Source organism: Panthera tigris, chromosome A1 (assembly GCF_018350195.1).
Source record: "Panthera tigris isolate Pti1 chromosome A1, P.tigris_Pti1_mat1.1, whole genome shotgun sequence".
Lineage (NCBI taxonomy): Eukaryota > Metazoa > Chordata > Mammalia > Carnivora > Felidae > Panthera > Panthera tigris.
Genome location: NC_056660.1, coordinates 128287580 through 128311890, shown reverse-complemented (window position 1 = coordinate 128311890; position 24311 = coordinate 128287580). Strand labels below are relative to the sequence as shown.

General features: G+C 38.1%; 2 protein-coding genes across 4 annotated transcripts in view; one reads left to right on the top strand and one right to left on the bottom strand.

Annotated features, from left to right (window-relative positions):
* Positions 1-464: 464 nt before the first annotated feature.
* Positions 465-2970, top strand: SMIM15 (small integral membrane protein 15). Of its 3 annotated transcripts, none has more exons than XM_042987435.1 (3): positions 465-685; positions 1689-1817; positions 2681-2970. In XM_042987435.1, the coding sequence occupies exon 3, from the start codon at positions 2690-2692 to the stop codon at positions 2912-2914; it is 225 nt and encodes a 74-aa protein (XP_042843369.1). In that variant the 5' UTR covers positions 465-685; positions 1689-1817; positions 2681-2689; the 3' UTR covers positions 2915-2970. The 3 variants fall into 3 exon arrangements, with proteins under 3 accessions (XP_042843369.1, XP_042843378.1, XP_015392065.1); XM_042987444.1 differs by lacking the exon at positions 465-685 and adding an exon at positions 693-1059; XM_015536579.2 differs by lacking the exon at positions 465-685 and adding an exon at positions 693-1085.
* Positions 2971-9252: 6282 nt separating this feature from the next.
* The window catches only part of NDUFAF2 (NADH:ubiquinone oxidoreductase complex assembly factor 2), a 171211-nt gene continuing 156152 nt past the window's right edge, over positions 9253-24311 (bottom strand). Inside the window, exon 4 of the mRNA XM_007079913.3 lies at positions 9253-9572. Within this exon, the coding sequence (XP_007079975.1) occupies positions 9324-9572 (249 nt within the window). The 3' untranslated portion in view covers positions 9253-9323. The remainder of the gene's footprint in view (positions 9573-24311) is intronic.

Here is a 24311-nt window from a genome sequence, read left to right as displayed (position 1 = left end):
TCTGTTTCCAGGAGTTACAGACATCACCCACCGGGGCCCTCCATCAAGGGTGTGGCTCCAGCATTGGAGGGGGCTGTCCCCTGGCAGGCATCGGGGGCAAACGCAGAGGGCCCTCAGGGTTCTGGACCGGCTTCTGAAGGCCTGAGCCCACCTGCGCCTTCACGGTCGCCCCTTCATCCCAGCAGGAGGCGCGGGACTCCGGCTCCCGGCCAGAGACCAGCCAGGGCGCAGCCACACAGCCCGCGCGGCCTCACCTGCCGCTCGCCCGTAAGCAGTGCGCCGCCCTACCCCGCCTCTCCGCCCCCGCGAGTCCTGGAAGTCGAGGTCCCGGGACCCACACAACAATGGCGCAGCCGGAAACTGGCCCCTCGACTTCCTCAGGCCCACTGCGGGCTGGGGCCGGCCTGTGGGCGGGACGGGAAAGCTGCGGCTTCCGCCTTCCTGCTTCCGGCCTGGAGGTGAGTTGGGAGTAGGGGTCCGAACCCGAAGTCCCCGCCGTGATGCGGGGGGTCTGGTGGCGGCCGCTACAGTTGTTTTGTCCACGGCCCAAAGGAGGCGGCCATTGCACTGGCGGACTGAGCCAGGATTTCCGGGGGCCACCCGCTCTCCGGGACCCGCCGGGCCAGTGCCCGCCGAGGCCGAGTGGAGATTGAACATGGTCCCCTGGGGCCGGCGGCCGGGTGAGGTAGGGGGAGCAAGAATGAGCAAGGGGAAACAAGGGTGGACGGGGCTTGTGATGGCGTGAAATACCATCAGTTGCAGCTTCGGGAGCCGCGCAGCACTGGTTTGGAGAGCAAGCCCGGTGGAGCCCTTACGCAAGGAAGAAGAGTAATACTTATTCCTCCAAGTGTGGGAGGCGCGCGCGTTTGGGTCCGAAATTGAAGTGCACGGGAGCCTTGGTGGCTTATGGACGATAACTTTTTTGTGTTAATGGCTAAAACTTTGCCACAAAGCATGTCCTTCACTTCCGCGTGCCTCGTTTTTTGCAAAGTTCTTTCGCTTGCCTTAGTTAATTCGTTACCGTGCTGGAGAAGCTGAAGAAACAGATGGACCTCTTGTGTACGTTGGGGCCTACGAATTCAAGGGTAGGGGACAGAAGCTAAAGTATTTAACCATATCCTAGAGTCACTTTAATTAGTGTTCTCTGTTGAAAATATATGAAGAGACCGGTGAAAGGATATTAAAACCGGTGGTAGTTTTCTTGAGTGATGGGATTGTATTTTGTGGTGGTTTTCTGAAAAGAACACGAATTGTAGAATAGACCCCAAAACCGTTAAAGAAGAAAGCGAGGTATTTGATTTTGTAATTATGTACCTAGCCCTATAAATTAGTGACAAAAAAGTTCAAGACCTAGGAATGGACATGCTGTAATTTTTTTTTAATATGCCAGTGGGCTTCATAAGTAATTTTATTTTTGAAGTAATGTAGTAAAATGCTTGTAATTACTCCAGTAATTAGGATTTTCTTAGAGGGCGTTTGCAGTTGTAATAATGATTTCTTTCTTCACATTAGGAGGAAATAAATATTCAATGTCTTTGATATGCCAGGCAATTTTAATATGTCATTTATAGATTGCATATATAGAATTTCGAAGTAACTCCATTTGAAATTGTATTAAAATTATCCTGAAAGTTGTAACTGAAACATTTTTTCTTTTATCTGTTCTTTTCAACCCACCCAATATATAGAATTTAAGTCTTCTCTCACAAGTATATGGTAGAGCTAAAGAAGAAGAAGACAAGCAAGGGTCATCTGAAATTGTAATTGGCTCACTAATAATCGCAGGACAAAGTTGGAAATAACTACTCAAGCATAAGGTAGATGACTTTTTAAATCCCAGCTGAAATTGTGGATGTATATACACCCATTCCTACCCAAGTGTTCTAACCTTTGAATAGAGGTTGACCCAAACATGAAAGGTTGAAAAGCCTGTGAGGCAAAATAGAAAATGTCACTCAGATCCACACCGTCCTTCCTTAACAGATGGCCCTCCCATACCGACTCAAAATGGAACAAAATGCATGGCACCTGTTGTGGGAAATTTTCTCCTTTATTAAATTATGTCCTCAAGTAGGAGTCCTCAGAGCCAAAAGAGTACATAAAATAGCATGTGGCTTTTTTGCTCCTATTTCTTTGCATATGAATGTAGATATTTTCATGGCTCCCATAGCTTCTCCTTTTCATTCCTGGAAAACAGCCATCCATTACCTCTTTCTCCTGGCCTTTCATGTACTCCATGGTTTGTCCTTTTCAAACACCAAATTTGATGATTCATACTTTTGTTAATTAGTACATAAAAGTACTAAGGCTTTGTCCAAAAATGACAAAAAGGATTCAGCTGTTGTCTGGAATGAGTGTTTAAAACTCAAAATTCTTACAAAAGTCGGCTGCTAATAAAATGTGTCTTGACTATCAAGAATGCGTAGTTCCTGTGGCAGATTGCACTTGGTTTTTACTTTTATCTTTAACTTTACATCTTTTAAGTGTTATCATACTTGGATTAGTTTTTTTTAACTGGAGATATCAGTCTTTATTAAAATAGTACATTTAATGCTTTTTAAAAACAAGAGACTAATGAGTGAAAATGGAATTCTGAGTTAACTGTATGATGTAACTTTTTCAAAATTTGATTAACCACATAGTCTTTTCTCTCGTTGCCTCCCTCCTCCCCTTTCCGAAGACTACCAAGATGTTTGATATAAAGGCTTGGGCTGAGTATGTTGTGGAATGGGCTGCAAAGGACCCGTATGGCTTCCTTACAACAGTTATTTTGGCCCTTACTCCATTGTTTCTAGCAAGTGCTGTACTGTCCTGGAAATTGGCCAAGATGATTGAAGCCAGGGAAAAGGAACAAAAGAAGAAACAAAAACGTCAAGAAAATATTGCAAAAGCTAAACGACTAAAGAAGGATTGAAGGAATGAACAGGCTCTATAACCAGAGAAAAATCACTTGGAAAATTAAGCAGCTTTGGAAGGACCCACTGAGGTTTCTTTTCTGATTTTTATGACAGTAATTTGTAGTCACTGAAGTCTGAGCACATGGAAGGATCATGTTAGTTGTGACCTCTACTACTGCAACTTTTAGGCTTTGGTGTAGAAGTCTGTTGACAGTTATTGTAAATTGGCATTTATTCTATAAATTCTTTATAACTGACTTAGTCATTTGCCATTTTGCAGCTTATGTACTGAAACGAAAACATCCTGTGGAGAGAAATGACTATACATTATGAATTCTTTTCAAATGATGGCTTAGAATGGGGCCCTTTCTGGACAAAAGGAGTTAAGAATGTAAAAATCAAAACTGTCCTGAGGTGAAAAGTGTGCTTTGGCTTAAAAGGCATATAGTATATCTTTTATCATTATTGCTTATTTCTTGGAATAGAATCATTTCTGGCTTTCTCAAAGCCACATATTAACTAATGACTTTTTGTGTTCTGCATTTTCTCATTTTAGCCCTTGAGAGAATTATCAGACATTCTGCATTTTTTAAAATCTAATTTTATAAAGAATTCTCTTATTGACTATATAGAATACCACCTACCAGATATAACAGTTTTTGTACTTATGAACACTGCCATTTTCTTAGAGATGTCTTGTTGAGTAGAATAACACTATGATTTAAAGCTTGCAGTAAAAATGCCAAACCTTGTGTTACCTTGGAACCAGTTTACTCTTTCTTGTACTAAGTAGAAATGTGAAGTAGTTAAAATGTCTTATCAGATAATTTGCTCATTATATAGATGCCATTTTTTGTTTTTCTTCCATTCTTTGTTTTAACTTACCTAGTAGTGATATTCTACTTTCTGATGAAACAGGTTCATGGTGAAAATTAAAATTTCAAATTTCTTTTAAGGAATTCTTAAAAAGTAATAGTTAAGTTGTAATTCGTAAGTGGTAAAGAAAGGTTTAACATTTGGAAAAATTTTGGTCATCATACCAGTAATTAGATTAAAAGGTAAATTATGTCAAAATGAGATATGTGTTAAAATTAGAAATAAAGAGCTAAAGGATCTTTCCTTTAGTTAAGTAGATAACTGGAACTTTTTACTATTAAACAGGCTTTTATAAATGCATAGTCCAGTAATTTTATTTGCTGTCAGTATATAATAGCTTGTTAATGTTTTCCTCCCCTCTGATAATGAATTTTAAATTACAAAAAATTGTCCACCAGCTTTAGTTTAAAAATGGAACTAGATATTGAAATAAATTTGATACTTTTTTATAAAAAGGTCCTGTTTTTTTTTTAAGGAGGGCTAATAATAATACAGTACTTAAAATTAGATGACTTTTCAAAGGGTTATGAATTTCATTTATAGCTAAAAGCATACTTACAAAAGTTGAGGACAGTGTTTCTCAACTACAAATACCTAAGGACTGGTCTGAACAGTACTACTTACACGTTAGGTTGTCAGTTCCAACGTGGTGCCAGTGTAATGAACATATTGCCACTCCAGTGTTTCGTTATATTACTCAGGTGATCTAGGATATCTAGTGACCTTTTTATTGCCACTGAAGTTTTAATAGTTAGAATTACCATTGAAATTCAAACTGAAAAAAAATGCTTCTGTAGATCTACTGGCCCTCCTGGATCTACAGAGCCCATAAGTCTTCCTTATGGTCGGTCACATTTTAGAGTAAAAGTACTGCAGCAAAAGATCTGTTCACCATAATTCTCAGTTACCTACTAAAGCTGTGTTTTCATTGGTTCTCATTACAATTTAAAGATATTTATTTAACTGAAATCTTTTTTTTCTATAATTTCTTTTAAAGTCTTAACACATGCCAATTTTGTATTTGTTTGGCATATGCCATTTGTTTCCTCAGGTTTAGCTTTTCCCAACATTTATGGGACCTTTTTTTATATGTGAGATCAAGGTTTCATAATATATATGTCTATATGTTTGTGTGTATGTGGAGGATTTGAGGGGATGTAAAATAGAGTATTTTGAGGGTTCAGATTCTTCAGAACAATCAATCTTCTCTCACTGCAACAAATAGTATTTTGTTGATATTTTGTTGACTATTGATGAAAGAATCCCATTTACTATTAGCCATAATACTTCCTTTAAAAGTTGTCTATTATGTTGTTTCCTAAGCTTCGAGAGCTAATCTAATCAGTTACCTTTTTATGGCTGGTTTTGGGAAAAACACAGCCTGCCTGTAGACAGATATTTTACCAAAAACAAAAGTTGGTGTGTCAGATTTTGATCCTTGGTATGCATGTGATGAATTTCAGTGTGGTATTACTAGATCAGATACACTTTTTTGGTACAGTGTTTTTTACTTCTTTTTCTTGGAATTCTAGTAAAGCAGATGAAGTAAGCTTACCAAGGTGTGAGCCGGAAAACTAATGTTGAGATACATTATTATTAATAAGTCCTGACCCATTCCTTCTTTCCTTACACATAATGTAAAGGAAAGGGGCCAGGGCCACTTAACACCTCATCTCATATCCTGTTACTGATTCCTATTAAGGAATGATTGTCTTTATATTGCAGTTGGTTATAGTATCACTCTGATTTACTTACTTCATATCTGGAATATATGTGGAATATACATATATATATATATATATATATATATATATATATATATATATATACACACACACACTCACACAAGTATATGTATTTCTCAAACATTAAAACATTCCATTTTCAAATACCACCAGTTTGGGAAATATAAAATAAAATTTAGGATTATTCCTACACGATTTCTTGGAAGCTTTTAACTTAATTTGACTATCATAGACTTCTCACTGCTGTTTCTTTCCCCAGAGAACATAAACACTTTGAGAAAGCCTTTTCTAAATAAATTCAGGTTACATTTTACTTTATTTTATTTTTGGTTTTTGTTTTGCTTTGTTTGGTGATATCAGGTTACAATTTATTTGTTTTTAAAAAATTTTCAAGGTTTATTTTAGAGTACGGGAAGGGCAGAGTGAGAGAGAGAATCTTAGGTAGGCCCTATACTCAGCGTGGATCTTAATGCAGAGCTCTATCCCTTGACCCTAGGATCATGACCTGAGCCGAAATCAAACACTCAACTGAGTTGAGCCACCCAGGTGCCCCAAGATCAGATTACATTTTAAATAGTGTGGTTAATGAGGTAGCATTAAAAAAATAAGGTATTGGCTCAAGGCTGATTCAATTAAGAAATAAATGATAGCCAGATATCAGTAAAAGTAGGAATGGAAAAGAATAGCAGATAATGGGAAAGTTTTTTTCCTCCATTTTTATTGATTTTCAACTTCACATATCCAAGGCATAGTTGATAGGCTAGATTTATATGATTAACCCCAATATTCAACACATTTTCTATACTTTAACAGTCAAAAATCTGCTGTTTGCATGTGTAGCACATGCATGGGAAATCAAGGATTTACCTCTGAGAAAGCACTTGAAGTATATCTGACACTTAACTTGGAACATTTTTACTTTTGGAATTAAAAAAACTTTGCATAGGGTTGAAGTTGGTCTTGAAGCAGTAAGGACATGTTTATTAAAACAAAACTTGTGAGTGTCCAAAATATAACAATTTAAAATACAAAATGTGGCAGACAAACTAATATTTTATTTAATACTTTAATTCTGCTTTGCATGTGTCTGGCATAAAAGCCAAATATAGAAAAGATTGCATAGAAAGGTAATTTGAATTAGGCCAAGGTTTTTAGGTTCAGTTTTTATGTAGGACATACAGCTCTGTTCCCTTGCCATCTAACAGTGCCACCAGATATCCAAAAAATGTTAGTCTTGAGGAAGAGTCTGGATGGATTGCTAGAACTGTCATTTCCACTTCTTGAAATCACTTTATTTATTTATTTTAATGTTTATTTATTTTTGAGAGACAGAGCATGAACGGGGGAGCGTCAGAGAGAGGGAGACACAGAATCCGAAGCAGGCTCCAGGCTCTGAGCTGTCGTCACAGAGCGCGACACGGGGCTCGAACTCACGGACCGTGAGATCATGACCTGAGCTGAAGTTGGACGCTTAACCGACTAAGCCACCCATGCACCCCTTGAAATCACTTTAAAAGTGCATGCTCCAGGGGCACCTGGCTGACTCAGTGGAGCATGTGACTCTTGATCTCAGGGTTGTAAGTTCAAGCCCAACATTGGCTGTAGAGATTAAAAATAAAATCTTAAAAAAAAAAGTGTGCTCTACCAAAAATGGTGGGCCAGTGTCATACTCAGGTATTTTCCCACAAGGACTTCTGGTTAAGATTTTCTTTTGCTGCTTATGTGAAACAAGTATTTTATTTATTTATTTTATGCCTCCCCTAGTTTTTTGTATTTTTTTAAAGTTTTTGTTTAAATTCCAGTTAGTTATGTTAACATACAGTGTGATATTAGTTTCAGGCGTACAATATAGTGATTCAGCACTTCCATACATCACCCAGTGCTTATCATAGCAACTGTCCTCCTTAATCCCCATCACCTATTTATTTCACCTGTCCTCCCACCCATCTCCCCTCTGGTAACCATCAGTTTGTTTTCTGTCGTTAGTAAAACAAGTTTTTTAAAATGAAAACATAAAAATTAAAGTTAATGTAAATTCTGTCATAACATTAAGATATTTACAAACTATAAGGCAAACATTTATAAAAAGATACGTATGGAATACATTTAATAAGCTAATAGGAATTTGGCAGTAGACGTATTCTAGCATGTTAGAAAATTTGCAGTTTTTCTTGTAACCCAGGACTCAAGAACATCTTAATTATAATCAATTGTACCTCTTAATAATCAATTTTACCTCTTTATACTGCATGGTGGCTAGTTCCTTTTTTGCCTCTATGGTAAAATGTAACATTACTTTGTAATGATCTAGAGACAGAATGGTTAACCTCATATTAACAGGGTTGCTGGAATGTTAGTATTATCACCAAGTAGCTTTTGTGTTATTCAATAACTATGTCATAATTACATTTGATTATTTGTTTTAATATTACATTTTATAAAGTATTTTTCTGATATTTATTTCTTAAGCAATTAAATTTTTTCACCTTCTATTAAATAAAAATATTAACCTATGTGTTTTTAGGAATTCACTGTTAAAATACTTAACCAAGGATATCCTTTTAGAGCATTGAAATTTGGATCACTTATTCAGTACATATTTATTGAGCATCTATTATAGTGCCACACACAGAGAAGAACTCTGTGTTAGCAACAAAAACTTGTTTGTGCACTTCAGAAAACTTGACCCTTCAAAGATATTTTTGTATAATAAAAGGTATATATGAGCCTACATGGCTCAGTCTGTTAAGCATCTGACCCTTGGTTGTGGCTCAGGTCATGGTCTCCTGGTTCACGGGATTGAGCCCCAGGGGCTCTGTGCTAACAGGGTGGAGCCTGCTTGGGATTTTCTCTCTCTCCTCTCTGTCCATCTCCCACTCATTTTCTTTCTCTCTCTCTTTCTCAAAACAAATAAACATTAGAAAAATACTTTTGTATGATAATGAGTGTCTTAACATCACCTGTCTACATTTTTCTTCAATATATGAGCCACTAGAGTCCCTACTGTCACTGGAATTGCTCAGAACCCTATGTTTCATTTTCTTAAGATAATTTTTAATCTCCCTAGAACTCCAGTTGTACCATTTCTCTGTTTAAGACTTTTGCGATAGATTGGCTACTTGTATTGGTCCTAATTCCTCGCTTCAAACGCCAACCTTAATCCTGCCATAAGCTAGTTTTAGTCTCATCCACTCATCATGGCCTTTTTTTTTTCATATCCATTTCTCAACTAAATTTTCTTGGCCTTCACATAATCCAAGATCATGTTTTTGATTAATTTAGAATCTTACAAGCAGTCTTCTCACTTTTTTTTTTTTTAATTGGGTAATTTAGGAGAGCTCACTAACTACCCTTATTTCTATCATGATATATACATTAGGGCTCCTAAATGATCATAAGGATCCAAAATGTACTGAGCATTTAAAGTGACAGGATCCTTCTCAAAGGAGCAATCTTAACAGGATCCTTCTCAAGGGAGCAATCTTAACAGACAAATTAATAAACAGAATGATGACTAAAGCAAATGAAGGAGTTCAGTCTAAAAGAAGTCAGGTTTAGGGTCACCTGGCTGGCTCAGTCAGTAGTGTGCAAAAAGAGCTCCACGTTGGGTGGAGAGAGAACTTAAAAATCTTAAAGAAAAAAAGGTTTCTATAGTTCATAACCTCACATTTCTTATGCATACTAAAAATGAATTCTAAGCTTACTGGGATAGAGAACTATTGTACAGTCAGAAAATAACAAAGTAATCTTTACTTCTTTTATTGTTAAAAAAGTTACATACAAATGAAGTATTACCACAGTGCATTCATTGATTGGGGTTCTTGCCGCCTTGTGGCATCCAGGATCCTGGTTGAAAGGTTTTACCAGTGCTGGTGGGAGCCACTGAGGGTTCTTCCTTTCCAAAGTATGGAGCAGAGGCGTGGCCTTTGATCTGAGTCTGAACTGGTGGAGCCAAAAGTTCTTCGTTCTCTTTGCTAAGGAGTTTTTCCTCTTCATAAAGGTCTTGGCTTTTCCTTTTAACGACTTCTCTATTTTTTTCATTCTTTAGGATTTCCTGCATATATATATTAATGAAAGAACTTACTAAATTTCTAATTAGAAGAATTAGGTTTTATGAAACTAAATAAAAACTAATAGGTTTTATGAAAATAAAAAAGCCAATAAAAATGTATATATATGATACTTACTTTTACATTTAAATAATATATAGATAGGCACAGGGCAAGTTGAAAAAAAAAACTTAGGTTTTATGAAACTAAATAAAAACTAATAGGTTTTATGAAAATAAAAAAGCCAATAAAAATGTATATATATGATACTTACTTTTACATTTAAATAATATATAGATAGGCACAGGGCAAGTTGAAAAAAAAAACTATCTAATATACCAGTGTTCTTTGAATTAAACAGCTCTGCCATCATATACCATAATAAGGTGTGAAGGACCATAAAATAAAAATATTTACTACCCAAGAAGTGAAACTACTTAACATGAAATACTACACAAGAGCATAAGTCACTCTCTCAAAGATCTTAAGCTTAGCAGCTATACTCTGGCTCACAACTGATAAGTGATTGCACTTTCTGCTGGAGATGAAGTGAAGGTGACGATGGCCTCAGAAAGATGCTCCTACCAATCTATTTTTCTGTGGGAATTAAAGCATGGATGCTACTGCCACCCCCTAAAGCGCCAGACCCAAGTCCCATCTGTGTCCCTTTCTGTTCTGGGGTGGTGTGGCAGTGAGGAGGAGGAGGAGGATGGAATCGGAGTTTAGCATGCCCCAGACACCAGTGGCAGAGAGGCACTCTCAGAAAGTCTTCCTCTGGGAATGCAAGCTGGTGCAGCCACTCTGGAAAACAGTATGGACGTCCCTCAAAAAACTAAAAATAGAACTACCCTATGACCCAGCAATTGCACTACTAGGCATTTATCCACGGGATGCAGGTGTGCTGTTATGAAGGGACACATGCACCCCCATGTTTGTAGCAGCACTATCAACAATAGCCAAAGTATGGAAAGAGCCCAAATGTCCATCGATGGATGAATGGATAAAGAAGATGTGGTAGATGTATATCTATCTATCTATCTATCTATCTATCTATCTATCTATCTATCCATCCATCCATCCATCCAACCATACACACACAATGGAGTATTACTCGGCAATCCAAAAGAATGAAATCTTGCCATTTGCAACTACACGGATGGAACTGGAGAGTAATATGCTAAGTGAAATTAGTCAAAGAAAGACAAAAATCATATGACTTCACTCCTATGAGGACTTTAAGAGACAAAACATGAACATAAGGGAAGGGAAACAAAAATAATATAAAAAACAGGGAGGGGGACAAAACAGAAGAGACCCATAAATATGGAGAACAAACTGGGGGTTATGGGAGGGGTTGTTGGAGAGGGGATGGGCTAAATGGGTAAGGGGCACTAAGGAATCTACTGAAATCATTGTTGCACTATATGCTAACTAATTTGGATGTACATTTAAAAAATAAACAACAAAAAAATGCTTCCTCAAATCAGTGCAAGCTATTTGTACAATGCAGTTCAGTCCCTAAGAGTTGCTATTCTACCTCGAAAGATCTATACCCCCAAATTACAGTATTTCATTGAATACAATCGAAACACTGAATTTTAGATTTAAGAAGCATCACTGTTACATATCCCACTAAAAAGGGCAAACTCTACATATCCTCATTTCAGAGTTGTTAAAATTTGAAAAGATGTGCGTCTTAAAAACAGATGAAATATAGTCATTACATCTTTTATCTTTACTGATTCCTTCTTCCTCTTCTATCTTAATTCCTTTGAAATGGGTAATATTTTTAAATGTTCTTTTTGCTTATCTGTATTTAAAAAAATTTTCCTTAACATATATGTTATGTATGAAAAAAACTGAATGATCATGAAACTAATATTTGACAACACTGACAAAAACAAACTGGTGCAGCTACTCTGGAAAACAGAATGGAGGTTCCTCAAAAAGTTAAAAATAGAAGTATCCTATGATACAACAATTGCGCTACTAGGTATTTACCCTAAGGATACAATAATACAGATTCAAAGGGGTACATGCACCATGATGTTTGTGGCAGCATCCAGTGATGAATGGATAAAGAGTATGTGAGATGTACACACACACACACTAAAATTTTTTTAATGTTTTCTTTTTGAGAGAGAGCATGAGCAGTGTAGGGACAGAGACAGACACACAAAATCCAAAGCAGGCTTCAGGCTCTGAGCTGTCAGCGCAGAGCCTGCCATGAGTTTCGGACACACAAACTGCAGAATCATGACCCGAGCCAAAGTTGGATGCTTAACCACTAAGCCACCCAGGTGCCCCAAGAGTAGTCAGATTTTTAAGCATCCTGTTGAATTCTCAGGTGAAGTGATGATGCATCACAAAGAAAATTTCTCCCTTGGGGTGCCTGGGTGGCTCAGTAGGCTAAGCATCCGACTTCGGCTCAGGTCATGATCTTGGGGTTTGTGAGTTCGAGCCCCGCATCGGGCTCTGTGCTGGCAGCTCAAAGCCTGGACCCTGCTTGAGATTCTGTCTCCCTCTTTGCCCCTCCCCCACCCACACTCGGTCTCTCTCTCTCTCTCTTAAAAATAAACATTAAAAAAATTAAAAAAAAAAAAAAAGGAAATCTCTCAATATGATACTGGAGATACTGGAAGTAGACAAAAATACTTTTCCACATCTCCATACACTTTAGTACCTTCTGTGACCTACTGTGTCTTCATGGAAGTTCTTGGAGCAGAATGAAAGCTACAGGACAGGGTTGAACTTACACTATTAACCAACCACAGGTAGCAAAACGCTACTGAGAAGTTCCTATGCAGCTTGTTTGGTTTTGGTTTAAGAGGATCAGTCACATGGCCTGAAGCTGCCCATGCCTGCTTTATTTACCTCAGCTCTACTGCTGCAGTCTTCCAGCTGGCATAAGCCTCTAGCTTCTGCATAAAGGAAAACTGAGGGCAGAGAGCTGTTCTTTCTTTTGCTCTGTTTTCACATTTCTCTTCATTCACCATTACTCTACCAAATCAGTTTGGTAACTGCCAAAAACAGCCATCTAGGCAAACAAAAAGCCAATATGAATACATTAATTATTTTAACATATGAAGATAGATTAAAAATTTCAGAGTTGAAAAACATGGAGATTATAATTTCTCCTAGAAAAGAATTTACTTCTTTTTTCTTTTTTTAAAAACTAATTGTTACCAGACCCCTCCTAACGGCTTCCAGGAAAATTAAACAGAACATAAATCATGTATGAAAGGAAACCTAGTTTTGTAAATATTTGTAATAGATAAAATGAAAGTACTTAGGTAGAAAAAATAGGAATTTGTGCACTTAAAGATAAACATCATTTTTAATAAAGCCTATTTGACAGTAGAAATTACCATAAAATAAGAATTCCTCCTTATATTTCCTTTGAACACCTTACGTCTCAGTATGTTCATCAATAAAAACAGTATGTTTGTTTCAATGTGTAGAGATAAACCAAGAGCAAACAGGTCTTCCTTCAGATAAATGTTTATATGTTTAAAAAAATCCTTTTATTTGCTGCTTTTTAAAAAAAATTATTATTTTTAACATTTATTTATTATTGAGAGTCAGAGAGAGACCGGGCATGAGCATGGGAGGGACAGAGAGAGGGGGAGACACAGAATCCAGAGCAGGCTCCAGGCTCTGAGCTGTCAGCACAGAGCGTGACATGGGGCTCAAACTCACAAACCGTGAGATCAAGACCTGAGCCAGGTGCTTAACCAGGCACCCCTATTCGCTGCTTTTTTCCCCTGACAGTATTTTTCAACATAAAAAAAGATAGTTGTTTCACTTGCATTGTACCACAATTTACTTAATGAGCAGACCTACTGTTGTTTCCAATATTGCACACTTTCATTTAAAAAAATAGCACCCTGATGACCATCCACACATTCTCGGTCCCTGAAACACAGTTGCAATGCCAAAATACCTCTTACTAGCTGGCACACCAAGAAGGTCACTTAACTTTTTTCAATCTCAGTTTATCTGAAAATGGGAATGAAGTGACTGTGTATATATAAATATTTACATGTCAACTACTCATCTGTATACTGTTCACATTGATAGGCTTTCTGAAAGTTTGTGGTTAAGACCATGGGCTCTACTGGGTGTTGTATGTAAGTGATGAATCACTGAATTCTGCTCCTGAATCCAATACTGTACTGTATGTTAACTAACTACAATTTAAATAAAAACATGAAGAAAAAAAAGACCATGGGCTCTGAAGCAAAACTACCTGCATATAAATGCCAGTTTGGCCATGTACTAGCTATGTGACCCCATCAATGTTGCTTAACCTCTCTGTGTTTCAGTTTCCTCATGTGTAAAATGAAGACAACAATGCTGTCTTCTTCAATGGGCTGTTCTAAGGACTGCGCAAGAATGGACTGCCGAGCAATGATAAGACAATAGAAGAGGGTACAGGTGACTTTTTAAACAGTGGACTTTATTTTTTTTTTAAATCACTTTATTTATTTATTTATTTATTTATTTATTTATTTATTTATTTATTTCTAATATATGAAATTTATTGTCAAATTGGTTTCCATACAACACCCAGTGCTCATCCCAAAAAATGTCCTCTTCAATACCCATCACCCACCCTCCCCTCCCTCCCACCCCCCATCAACCCTCAGTTTGTCCTCAGTTTTTAAGAGTCTCTTATGCTTTGGCTCGCTCCCACTCTAGCCTCTTTTTTTTTTTTTTTTCTTCCCCTCCCCCATGGGATTCTGTTAAGTTTCTCAGGATCCACATAAGGGTGAAAACATATGGTATCTGCCTTTCTCTGTATGGCTTATTTCACTTAGCATCACACTCTCCAGTTCCATCCATGTTGCTACAAAGGGCCATATTTCATTCTTTCTCATTGCCACATAGTACTCCATTGTGTATATAAACCACAATTTCTTTATCCATTCATCAGTTGATGGACATTTAGGCTCTTTCCACAATTTGGCTATTGTTGAGAGTGATGCTATAAACACTGGGGTACAAGTGCCCCTATGCATCAGTACTCTTGTATCCCTTGGGTAAATTCCTAGCAGTGCTATTGCTGGGTCATAGGGTAGGTCTATTTTTAATTTTCTGAGGAACCTCCACACTGCTTTCCAGAGCGGCTGCACCAATTTGCATTCCCACCAACAGTGCAAGAGGATTCCCGTTTCTCCACATCCTCGCCAGCATCTATAGTCTCCTGATTTGTTCATTTTGGCCACTCTGACTGGCGTGAGGTGATATCTGAGTGTGGTTTTGATTTGTATTTCCCTGATGAGGAGCGACGTTGAGCATCTTTTCATGTGCCTGTTGGCCATCCGGATGTCTTCTTTAGAGAAGTGCCTATTCATGTTTTCTGCCCATTTCTTCACTGGGTTATTTGTTTTTCGGGTGTGAAGTTTGGTGAGCTCTTTATAGATTTTGGATACTAGCCCTTTATCCGATATGTCATTTGCAAATATCTTTTCCCATCCCATTGGTTGCATTTTAGTTTTGTTGATTGTTTCCTTTGCTGTGCAGAAGCTTTTTATCTTCATGAAGTCCCAATAGTTCATTTTTGCTTTTAATTCCCTTGCCTTTGGGGATGTGTCACGTAAGAAATTGCTAGGGCTGATGTAAGAGAGGTCTTTTCCTGCTTTCTCCTCTAGGGTTTTGATGGTTTCCTGTCTCACATTCAGGTCCTTTATCCATTTTGAGTTTATTTTTGTGAATGGTGTGAGAAAGTGGTCTAGTTTCAACTTTCTGCATGTTGCTGTCCAGTTCTCCCAGCACCATTTGTTAAAGAGACTGTCTTTTTTCCATTGGATATTCTTTACTGCTTTGTCAAACAGTAGTTGGCCATACTTTTGTGGGTCTAGTTCTGGGGTTTCTATTCTATTCCATTGGTCTATGTGTCTGTTTTTGTGCCAGTACCATGCTGTCTTGATGATTACAGCTTTGTAGTAGAGGCTAATGTCTGGGATTGTGATGCCTCCTGCTTTGGTCTTCTTCTTCAAAATTACCTTGGCTATTCGGGGCCTTTTGTGATTCCATATGAATTTTAGGATTGCTTGTTCTAGCTTTGAGAAGAATGCTGGTGCAATTTTGATTGGGATTGCATTGAATGTGTAGATAGCTTTGGGTAGTATTGACATTTTAACAATATTATTCTTCCAACCCATGAGCACTGAATGTTTTTCCATTTCTTTATATCTTCTTCAATTACCTTCATAAGCTTTCTATAGTTTTCAGCACACAGATCTTTTACATCTTTGGTTAGATTTATTCCTAGGTATTTTATGCTTCTTGGTGCAATTGTGAATGGGATCAGTTTCTTTATTTGCCTTTCTGTTGCTTCATTAGTAGTGTATAAGAATGCAACTGATTTCTGTACATTGATTTTGTATCCTGCAACTTTGCTGCATTCATGTATCAGTTCTAGCAGACTTTTGGTGGAGTCTATTGGATTTTCCATGTATAATATCATGTCATCTGCAAAAAGTGAAAGCCTGACTTCATCTTTGCCAATTTTGATGCCTTTGATTTCCTTTTGCTGTCTGATTGCTAATGCTAGCATTTCCAACACTATGTCAAACAACAGCAGTGAGAGTGGACATCCCTATCGTGTTCCTGATCTCAGGGGGAAAGCTCTCAGTTTTTCCCCATTGAGGATGATATTAGCTGTGGGCTTTTCATAAATGGCTTTTATGATGTTTAAGTATGTTCCTTTTATCCCGACTTTCTCGAGGGTTTTTATCAAGAAAGGATGCTGAATTTTGTCAAATGCTTTTTCTGCATCGATTGACAGGATCATATGGTTCTTATCTTTTCTTTTATTAATGTGATGTATCACGTTGATTGATTTGCGAATGTTGAACCAGCCCTGCATCCCAGGAATGAATCCCACTTGATCATGGTGAATAATTCTTTTTATAAGCTGTTGAATTCGATTTGCTAGTATCTTATTGAGAACTTTTGCATCCATATTCATCAGGGATATTGGCCTGTAGTTCTGTTTTTTTACTGGGTCTCTGTCTGGTTTAGGAATCAAAGTTATACTGGCTTCATAGAATGAGTCTGGAAGTTTTCCTTCCCTTTCTATTTTTTGGAATAGCTTGAGAAGGATAGGTATTATCTCTGCTTTAAATGTCTGGTAGAATTCCCCAGGGAAGCCATCCGGTCCTGGACTCTTATTTGTTGGGAGATTTTTGATACCTGATTCAATTTCTTCACTGGTTATAGGTCTGTTCAAGCTTTCTATTTCCTCCAGTTTGAGTTTTGGAAGCGTGTGGGTGTTTAGGAATTTGTCCATTTCTTCCAGGTTGTCCAGTTTGTTGGCAGATAATTTTTCATAGTATTCCCTGATAATTGCTTGTATTTCTGAGGGATTGGTTGTAATAATTCCATTTTCATTCATGATTTTATCTATTTGGGTCATCTCCCTTTTCTTTTTGAGAAGCCTCACTAGAGGTTTATCAATTTTGTTTATTTTTTCAAAAAACCAATTCTTGGTTTCATTGATCTGCTCTACAGTTTTTTTAGATTCTATATTGTTTATTTCTGCTCTGATCTTTATTATTTCTCTTCTTCTGCTGGGTTTGGGGTGTCTTTGCTGTTCTGCTTCTATTTCCTTTAGGTGTGCTGTTAGATTTTGTGTTTGGGATTTTTCTTGTTTCTTGAGATAGGCCTGGATTGCAATGTATTTTCCTCTCAGGACTGCCTTCGCTGCATCCCAAAGCGTTTGGATTGTTGTATTTTCATTTTTGTTTGTTTCCATATATTTTTAAATTTCTTCTCTAATTGCCTGGTTGACACATTCATTCTTTAGTAGGGTGTTCTTTAACCTCCATGCTTTTGGAGGTTTTCCAGACTTTTTCCTGTGGTTGATTTCAAGCTTCATAACATTGTGGTCCAAAAGTATGCATGGTATGATCTCAATTCTTGTATACTTATGAAGGGTTGTTTTGTGACCCAGTATGTGATCTATCTTGGAGAATGTTCCATGTGCACTCAAGAAGAAAGTATATTCTGTTGCTTTGGGATGCAGAGTTCTAAATATATCTGTCAAGTCCATCTGATCCAATGTATCATTCAGGGCCCTGTTTCTTTATTGACCATGTGTCTAGATGATCTATCCATTGTTGTAAGTGGGGTATTAAAGTCCCCTGCAATGTCCACATTCTTGTCAATAAGGTTGCTTATGTTTGTAATTGTTTTATTTATTTGGGGGCTCCTGTATTCGGCGCATAGATATTTATAATTGTTAGTTCTTCTTGATGGATAGACCCTGTAATTATTATATAATGCCCTTCTTCATCTCTTGTTACAGCCTTTAATTTAAAGTCTAGTTTGTCTGATATAAGTATGGCTACTCCAGCTTTCTTTTGACTTCCAGTAGCATGATAAATAGTTCTCCATCCCCTCACTTTCAATCTAAAGGTCTAAAATGAGTCTCTTGTAGACAGCAAATAGATGGGTCTTGTTTTTTTATCCATTCTGATACCCTATGTGTTTTGGTGGCCCATTTAGTCCATTTATGTTCAGTGTTATTATAGAAAGATATGGGTTTAGAGTCATTGTGATGTCCATAGGTTTCATGCTTGTAGTGGTGTCTCTGGTACTTTGTGTCACAGGATCCCCCTTAGGATCTCTTGTAGGGCTGGTTTAGTGGTGATGAATTCCTTCAGTTTTTGTTTGTTTGGGAAGACCTTTATCTCTCCTTCTATTCTAAATGACAAACTTGCTGGATAAAGGATTCTTGGCTGCATATTTTTCTGTTCATCACATTGAAGATTTCCTGCCATTCCTTTCTGGCCTGCCAAGTTTCAGTAGAGAGATCGGTCACGAGTCTCATAGGTCTCCCTTTATATGTTAGAGCACGTTTATCCCTAGCTGCTTTCAGAATTTTCTTTTATCCTTGTATTTTGCCAGTTTCACTATGATATGTCGTGCAGAAGGTCGATTCAAGTTACGTCTGAAGGGAGTTCTCTGTGCCTCTTGGATTTCAATGCCTTTTTCCTTCCCCAGATCCGGGAAGTTCTCAGCTATGATTTCTTCAAGTACACCTTCAGCACCTTTCCCTCTCTCTTCCTCCTCTGGAATACCAATTATGCATAGATTATTTCTCTTTAGTGCATCACTTAATTCTCTATTTTTCCCCTCATACTCCTGGATTTTTTTATCTCTCTTTTTCTCAGCTTCTTCTTTTTCCATAATTTTATCTTCTACTTCACCTATTCTCTCCTCTGCCTCTTTAATCCGAGCTGTGGTCATCTCCATTTTATTTTGCAGCTCATTAATAGCATTTTTTAGCTCCTCTTGGCTGTTCCTTAGTCCCTAGATCTCTGTAGCAATAGATTCTCTGCTGTCCTTTATACTGTTTTCAAGCCCAGCGATTAATTTTATGACTATTATTCTAAATTCATTTTCTGTTATATTGTTTAAATCGTTTTTGATCATTAGCTGTTGTTATTTCCTGGACGTTTTTTTGAGGGGAATTCTTTCGTTTCGTCATTTTGGATAGTCCCTGGAGTGGTGCGGCACTGCGGGGCACTTTCCCTGTGCTGACTTGAATAACTTGTGGTGGTGGGCGGGGCTGCAGTCAGACCTGATATCTGCCCCCAGCCCACCGCTGGGGCCATGGTCAGACTGGTGTGTGCCTTCTCTTTCCCTCTCCTAGGGGCGGGATTCACTGTGGGGTGGTGTGGCCCGTCTGGGCTACTTGCACACTGCTATACTTGTGGTGCTGGGGATCTGGCGTATTAGCTGGGGTGGATTGGCAAGGTGCACGGGGGCGGGAGGGGCAGGCTCAGCTCGCTCTTCCTTGGGATATCCGCTTCGGGAGGGGCCCTGCAGCACCGGGAGAGAGTCAGACCCGCCGGAGGTATGGATCCGCAGAAGCACAGCGTTGGGTGTTTTCGAGGTGCAAGCAAGTTCCCTGGCAGGAACTGGTTCCCTTTAGGATTTTGGCTGGGGGATGGGTGAGGGAGATGGCGCCGGCGAGCGCCTTTGTTCCCCACCAAACTGAGCTCTGTCGTCCCAGGGCTCAGCAACTTTCCCTCCCGTTGTCCTTCAGCCCTCCCGCTCTCCGAGCAGAGCTGTTATCTTATAACCTCCAGATGTTAAGTCCTGTTTGCTGTCCGAACACACTCCGTCCGGCCCCTCCTCTTTTGCAAGCCAGACTCGTGGCTCTGCTTGGCTGGGGGGCTCTGCTTGGTCGGAGGGAGCCCTCTGACCCGGCTCCCTCCCGCCAGTCCGTGTAGCGCGCACCACCCTATCCTCTTCTGTGGGCCTCTCGTCTGCGCTTGGCTCTGGAGAATCCGTTCTGCTAGTCTTCTGGCGGTTTTCTGGGTTATTTAGGCAGGTGTGGGTGGAATCTAAGTGATCTGCAGGACACGGTGAGCCCAGCGTCCTCCTACGCCGCCATCTTCCTCAAACAGTGGACTTTAAATAGTGGCTCAACAGGTGGATTATTTATTCCATTTTATTAAAAACATAAATGTACCAAATTTATATTCTCCTTCTTTCCAACTTAGAGAAGAAATAAAGTTTCTTCAATACTTATACCCTGTTCGAGTAAGTACTTAAAATTTTAACTATTTTGTAACAAATATTGAATAACTCTTTGTTGTGAAAATTTTGTAAATAGCAGAATCCCCAAATCAGTTGCTATTCTTATGATGAACAAATAGACAGAATCTGTGATTTTGCTGGGTTGAAAAATCTTCAATATTTTAATGTGTTACAGCTTCCAACAAAGGCAGCAATAATTATCACTGGGTTGAGAATAGAGGTGTTAGTAAAACACAGTCTACTGGCTTGAGAACAAGATAGAGTAACTGGTACCACACTAGTCTTTCTGCCGTAAACAACTAGAAATCCAGACAAAAAGTACTAAACTTTTCAGATATTAAACAAGTGGTAGTACAGTATGGTGCTCCCTGAGAGAACAAATGAGGTAAGTGCTGTATTACCTGAGCTTTCTTCCTGGAGGCATATTATGGGGTTCTGCACAGAGTGGGGGAACCCAAGCAGAATTTGGTGGTCTTGTTGTGCTAGAGAGATGTTGTTTATGGATTCTGAGGAGGCCAGAATTTGTGAGGCAGAATACCAGAATATACAGAGAAAAAGTTCTAGAAATCTGTAGAGGGGACCACCTGAGTGTACAGCTGAGTATTAAGCTGTATGAGGGTAGGGTGAGATAATACAGGGCCAGGAAGGTCAATTTCTGGTTAACGAGTAAATACTAGGAGCTATAAACTGAACAACTGCTTGAGACTGCCTGAGACTAAAAGACATTCAAGTTCTAATCAGCCAGAGATGCCTCACTGAACACACAGGCCATTCGGTATATATAAACACTTCTGAAAGATCAAAGATCACTCTTTAGGAGTAAGGATAAGTTGGCATGAGAGCAGAGGTGACTCTACACATGCATTGGACCATACAATAGCCACTAGCCACACACTGTTATTTAAATTATTTAAAATAAAATAAATCCAGTTCCTCAATTGCACTAGACACATTTCAAGTGGAAAGAGCAAACATAAAACATTTTCATCATTGTAGAAGCTCCTATTTTGATATCACTGCTAGATCAACCCTAACAAAACTTAAAAATAAGCCTCTAAAAGTTTGGGCTGATTAACATGTAATTTCAAATACTCCAAAACAAAACTCAACATTTTTAAAAGGAGGACAAGAAAACCCAGACAGTAAGCAATACATTATTTCAATGTTCATCATCCAATCAAGAAGTGAAGAAGGAAAGTGTGACCATGCCAATCAACAGAAACAGACCCAAACATGATAGAAATTGTTCATTAATTAGGTGGTAAATACAAAGACTTTATCACAGCTACTATAAATACATTCTAAGACATAAAATTGAACATAAAGTGAAAAACAGAAACTATTAAAAAGAACCAAGTGGAACTTATACAGGTGAAAAATATATTAGGTGAAAAATATGATGGACTTGCCCAACAGCAAATTTGACACTGCAGAAGAAAAGAACAATGACTCTGAAAACAAGGCAGTGGAAACTCCAAACTGATGCAAGAGAGAGAAAAAAAAATTAAAAGCTGAACTAGAGCCTCAGTGAGCTGTGGGACAATATCAAGCAGTCTAACATACATGTAAGTGGAGTCACAGAGAAGAGACAGAAAGGGGTGGAAATAATGAGTAAAAATATTCCAAATCAATAAAACAAATCTACAAAACAAAACAAAACAAAAAAACTACAAGCAGGAGAAATACAAAACCAAAGCACATCAAAATCAAATTGCTAAAAACTAATGGTAAAGAGAAAATCTTAAAATCAGCTACAGAAAAAAAAAGATTTACAGAAGAAACTAAAATAAATACTACTGAGTTCTTATCAGAAAGAATACAAGGTATAAAACAATGGATGTGCTGAAAGATAACAAAACTGTCAACTTAAAATTCTTTATCAAGTGAAAATATCCTTCAAAAATATAGGCAAAATAACATTTTCAGACAAAGGCTGAATTTATCACAAACCCCTACTACAGGAAACATTAAAGAAAGTACTTCAGGTTGAAGGAAAATGATACAGATGAAAACGTGAACCTACATAAATGAAGGAATAGTGACAGAAATGACCAGAATGGAAGACATCATTGTATGGAAAAATGTTAGTTTTGTAGACACCCTGTTAGGTGCTTGGTGCCCTCGAACTTTATGTCACCCACTATAAATTCCTTGAGCACATGAAGAGCATCATCACACTTTCCATGAAACTACTGCTATAGATTTTGAGGCTTATCATGATTGTACCCTCATCAAAACAACTTCTCAAGGCTTGCAAAGATACCAGTTACCACTAAATTGATAAGCAGGACAGCCTGAAGGCACAGAAGCATGCAGCCCTTAAATTAATAAATACCACTAGGTGGGAGGCAGACAATGCTTCATTCCCTCTCTATTCCCATCCAACAAAGAGTGTCTGTCCACCAAGCCTTCCATATCTTATACCATTGACTGCGCTTCCCTGACCTGGGATTTGAAGCAGTATATCAACAATGGCCCTCCTCCATCTGAGGCTGAGCCCAGTGGAGCTGACAATCAGAAAGTCATGCATGAGGTCAACCCCATTCTGAGAGGGTCACATCCAAGAGTCCCCTGGAATGAAGTACCGAAGGATATAATTTTTAACTAATCTCAAGGAAGAAGAGGAAGAACCCATACTCCACAAGGCATGAACTATATCAAAATCCGTTATTTCAGAACTTTCTCTAAATATATTGTTAATGAATGACTATTCTCTGACAATCTCCCTCATTTCTAAAGGCAGCAGGGTATTCAGTTAGAGCAAATTAGCTTTTATAAAAGAGCCCTGACAATGGGAAAAGAAACAAATTCAGTTGTAAAAAGCTTTCAATGTTTGAATTTATGTATTTTTCTATGTATATTATGCATTACTATTGTTTGTGAAGGATTACACTGAAAAGACTTTAAAAAAAAAAAAAAAGGAAAGGCTTGGGGTGCCCGGGTGGCTCAGTTGGTTGAGCGTCCAAGTTCGGCTCAGGTCATGATAGTACAGTTCATGAGTTTGAGCCCTGCATCAGGCTTGCGGCTGTCAGTGCAGAGCCCACTTTAGATACTGTATCCCCGTTCTCTCTCTGCCCATCCCTTGCTTGTGCTGTCTCTCTCTCTCTCAAAAATAAATATTAAAAAAAATGTGTACCTTTAAAAAAAGAAAAAGGAAAGGCTCTGGATGCCTTTAAAAAGCTCATCCCTGTTTTTGTAGCATAGTCAAGTTAATGGTTATTAATTGCATACCATTTATTAATTAGGTGATGTGAACTCAAGCCCAGAAAGGATGTAGTTGAAGCCCTTTTCAGTGTCACTTCTTTGCTAAACTCTGCTTAAGAGCTCTTTTGTGAGCTGGACTACTGTACTCAGTATTGCAAATTGCTAAGTGTGGTAATGAAAAAAGACTGAAAATTTCTTTTAATTAATAAGATACAGACAAAAAACTTGACAAAGCAATCTACTAACAAGGTGACTTACAGTTCACTCATAAACCATACCCAGGATATAATCCCATTCCAATCATACAGTGTCTTAGGCAAATTCTAGTATACATGAATTTCCCAAGATAGTGAAGAAATCAGCTCTAATATACAATTATACCTGTGGGAAGTGTTAGGTAACAGAACGGCATATTGGATATAAAAAAGAGGTAAGATAAATGGCAGGCTAGGACTAGAGGTCTCTGTGATGATGCCTTGGGAGAGATTAAGGAAACCGCAACGTCAACTTGAACCCTGCAATTGCACTCTTGTATCTGAGAGAAGGGAGAGAGCTGACCAGAGGTGATCCCTGATGAAGTTATCCTGGCTACAAGAAAGTTTAGGTTATTCAACAAGTACTGAGGAAAGAAGAGCTGAGAAATATCCAAGTGAGCTAAAAAAAAAGGTTACCCAAAGATTTTTCAGATATCTACATCATTCTGCATCTCTGGGTCCACACTTGGACCAGAGGTGTGGAAATAAACAATTCTGAGTCTACACTATTAAATGGAATTGAATATGTGGATACAGATCTGAACATACATTCAAAAACATCTTAGGAGTGTTATCTGTTTTTACACATATACCTAGTAAGCAAGGTACAAATTACCCATTATTACTAATTTAAGATATATAAAAATATCACTTGTATTTTTAAATTCTTTTGTAGGTGCCATATGTATGATTAAAAGTGAATGATATAATTCGAGATCTAATCCCCTA